General features: G+C 64.1%; 1 protein-coding gene across 1 annotated transcript; it reads left to right on the top strand.

Moving 5' to 3' along the window:
• Nucleotides 1-396: 396 nt before the first annotated feature.
• On the top strand, nt 397-2,468 carry HDGFL1 (HDGF like 1). The gene has a single exon (XM_039237451.1). It carries the CDS (start codon nt 461-463, stop codon nt 1,148-1,150), a length of 690 nt encoding a protein of 229 aa, XP_039093382.1. The 5' UTR covers nt 397-460; the 3' UTR covers nt 1,151-2,468.
• Nucleotides 2,469-3,034: the final 566 nt, after the last annotated feature.

Genomic DNA, 3,034 nt, shown 5'->3' on the forward strand with positions numbered 1-3,034 from the left:
CTGAGGCAAGGGCGCAGTTTGCTGTACTGACATCAGGACCCACGTGGATACCCCGAATGTGCACCAGCCTGTTACCCGTTGCTCCCCCGAACACGCGCGCATTGTGTCACTGCGTTCTCAGCACACTGCCCCGCGTCACCCTTCCCAGGCCCCCCGGGGGGCACACGCCGCGACCCGATCAACCTTGAGGGCCCAGGTGCCCTCGAGACCGATGCGCCCCGGGCCCCCCGGCTCCCCGAGCTGTCGGCTCTATCGTTAGAGAAACCGCAGCACCCGGCGTGCGGCGTCGGAGGCCGTGCACTCTTCGCACCAGAACCTTCTCAGGGGTGCCGGGGGCGTTGCGGCCGTCGGCGGGCGCGCGGGGCCCCGGCGGGGCGCGCGCACGCAGCCCAGCGGCCGCCACCCGCCCGCGTCGTGGGGCGTCGCAGGGCGTCCGCCGAGGCCGGCTCCGCACCCCGCCATGTCGCGCCCCTGCCGGCCCAGGTACAAGAGCGGCGACCTGGTGTTCGCCAAGCTGAAGGGCTACGCCCACTGGCCCGCCCGCATCGAGCACATGGCCGAGGCCAACCGCTACCAGGTGTTCTTCTTCGGCACCCACGAGACGGCCCTGCTGGGCCCCAAGCACCTGTTCCCGTACGAGGAGTCCAAGGAGAGGTTCGGCAAGCCCAGCAAGAGGCGGGGCTTCAGCGCGGGGCTGTGGGAGATCGAGAACAACCCCACCGTGCAGGCCGCCGACGGCGCCGACGCGCCCGGGCCGCGGCCGGACGCCGGCGGGGACGCGCCCGCGGGCCGCGGCGCCGCGCAGGCCGAGCGGGCGGCGCCCAAGAGGAGCGCGGGGGAGCCGCCCGAGGGCCCCCCGAAACGTCCCCGGGAGGCCGAGCCCGAGGCGGAGCCGCCGCCGCCGCCGCCGCCGCCGCCGGAGGAGGAGCAGGCCGAGGAGGAGGAGGAGGAGGCGGCCGCCGGGGAGGCCGCGCCGCCGCCCGTCGTGGAGCTGGAGACCCGCGGCGCCCCCGCCCCCGCCGCGGAGCCGGAGCCGGAGCCGGAGCCGGGCCCGGCGCAGGCGGCGCCCCCGGAGGGGCCGGAGCGGCCGGGAGAGGCCGCGGCCGCCGAGGCGCAGGCCCCGAGCGTCGCCGAGGGCGAGAGCCCGTAGTCACCAGTTTGTGAGAAGAGCCCCCGCCCCGTTCCTGCTGCGGCCTGCCTGTTACCTGGGGAAGCTGACCCCGGCCCGCGAACTGGGGCGCCCCCCCGCCCCACCTCCCTCCCTCCCCCTTCCTCCCCTCCTCGCCCGGCCCTGGGGGGCGACCTGGAGGGGCAGGCCGCCGGGCCCCCAGCTCCGTGCCCCCAGCACCCCTGTGATCTGAGTGGGGGCTTCCAACCCCCTCCCCCCCTCCCCCCCAATCCCGGGATGAGCTGAGCCCACCGCGCCCCTCCCTGCCTGGAACTGTTTCCCAAGGCTTCAGTTGGGGCCTGGACGGCCGTTTCCTCCCCCAGGCACCCCTGTCTCCCTCCCCCCGCGCATTCAGGACCTCCGCGTTGGAATCTGGGGTAGGAGGGAAGGCGTGGAGGGTACAGAGCACAGGGGGGTGCGGGTGGGGGACTTCCTGGAAGGGGCCATCCTCAAACTGGGGTGGCACCGGGTGGCCGTCTTCAGAGCGTCTGTCAGCCCCGCCCATGCCTGTTCTCCCAGCCGCTCGGGTTCCCCCGAAGTGGGAGGCCCTCTCTCCCATCTGGGTCTCCCTCTTGCTGACCCAGGGAGTGCTGGCGTTTGCGCTGTTTCACCAAATAATTTGAGAGCTTCCAGGTTGTTTGTCAGATGGGGAGGGTCAGCTTGCCCCGCTCTTCGGATGGGAGGGTGAGGAACGTGTGTCCCCGTCCAGACCTCTGGGGCCACTGGGATGTTCTGGGGAGACCCCTGGCCACCCCCTTTCCGTCTCCCCGCGACCTCAAGGCCACCCTACAGCCATCTGTGTCACTCAGGCAGAAAGCAAAAGGCACGTCGTGTAGGAAACCTAGTTTTTAATGAAAAGAAGTTTTAATTTTTCGAAAATGAACTGCCCTGGCGATGTCTTCAGTCAGCTTGCAGCTCTGCCGTTCACCCCAGTTCTGAGATGGACTGGGAGCTTCCTTGTCCGCTGGGGGTCGCGTGACTTTCTTTTTGTAGTTAAGGCTTTGGTATTCGTTCCTTGGCAGGTGCCATTTTCCATCCACATCCCACAGTCTGCCACCTCTCTGCCCCCTCCCCCAGCACGGTCACCAGGCCTGAAATGTAACTTCCTGAGAAGAGGGAGGGCCACACGCCCCCTCCCCGGCGTCTTCCTCAACTCCCCCTGGGTGCCTCCCTTCCTCTGTTGTCTTTCACCCCTGCCCTTCTCCCTTGGGCTCTGATGCAAAATTGTTGACTGAAGCTTTGGAAATTGAGAGCTGAACTATTTCAGTTCCAGGAAATAAAACCCGTTGATGACTTTAAACGCATCTCAGGTCTGTTCCTTTGGTTGCTGAAGAATTGGCCCTTGACTTTCACGCCCCTCCTGTTTTCTGTCCATCCTGTGGGGGGTATTGTAGAATCCCCCACGCCTCGCCCCCTGCCTTGAGAAACCTTCCTCAAGGCGCCGTCTGTAGCAGCTTTCCCTACACTGTTTAGAACGAGTGGAAAGGAATCACCTTTGAATGAATGAACGGTGACACCCTGGGACAATAAGGGAGTTTCTAATATTCTGCATGCTGTACCAAACAACAGATTTAGGGAAGAAGAAGGGTAAGAAGGTTGGTCCTTTTTTGATTGTTGTGATTGCTTTCCTAAATCTCATCACTACTTTCCTGATAAAAGGCACTTGCTTTATATTTCCAGTTCTTAACACACGTAGTATCCACAGGATGTCTTGTGTGTGTTTTTGCCCCCAGTGGCTTTGTACGCCTATCTGAGGATATTTAAATATCCTTGCTTATAATCACATGCTGATTTTTCCAGCTACTGTATTTGTCAACACTGCATCCGTGTAAAGACTTAGTAAATACTGGAGTCCATTCATAGAAC

Source organism: Hyaena hyaena, unplaced genomic scaffold (assembly GCF_003009895.1).
Source record: "Hyaena hyaena isolate Hyena2069 unplaced genomic scaffold, ASM300989v1 scaffold_125, whole genome shotgun sequence".
Lineage (NCBI taxonomy): Eukaryota > Metazoa > Chordata > Mammalia > Carnivora > Hyaenidae > Hyaena > Hyaena hyaena.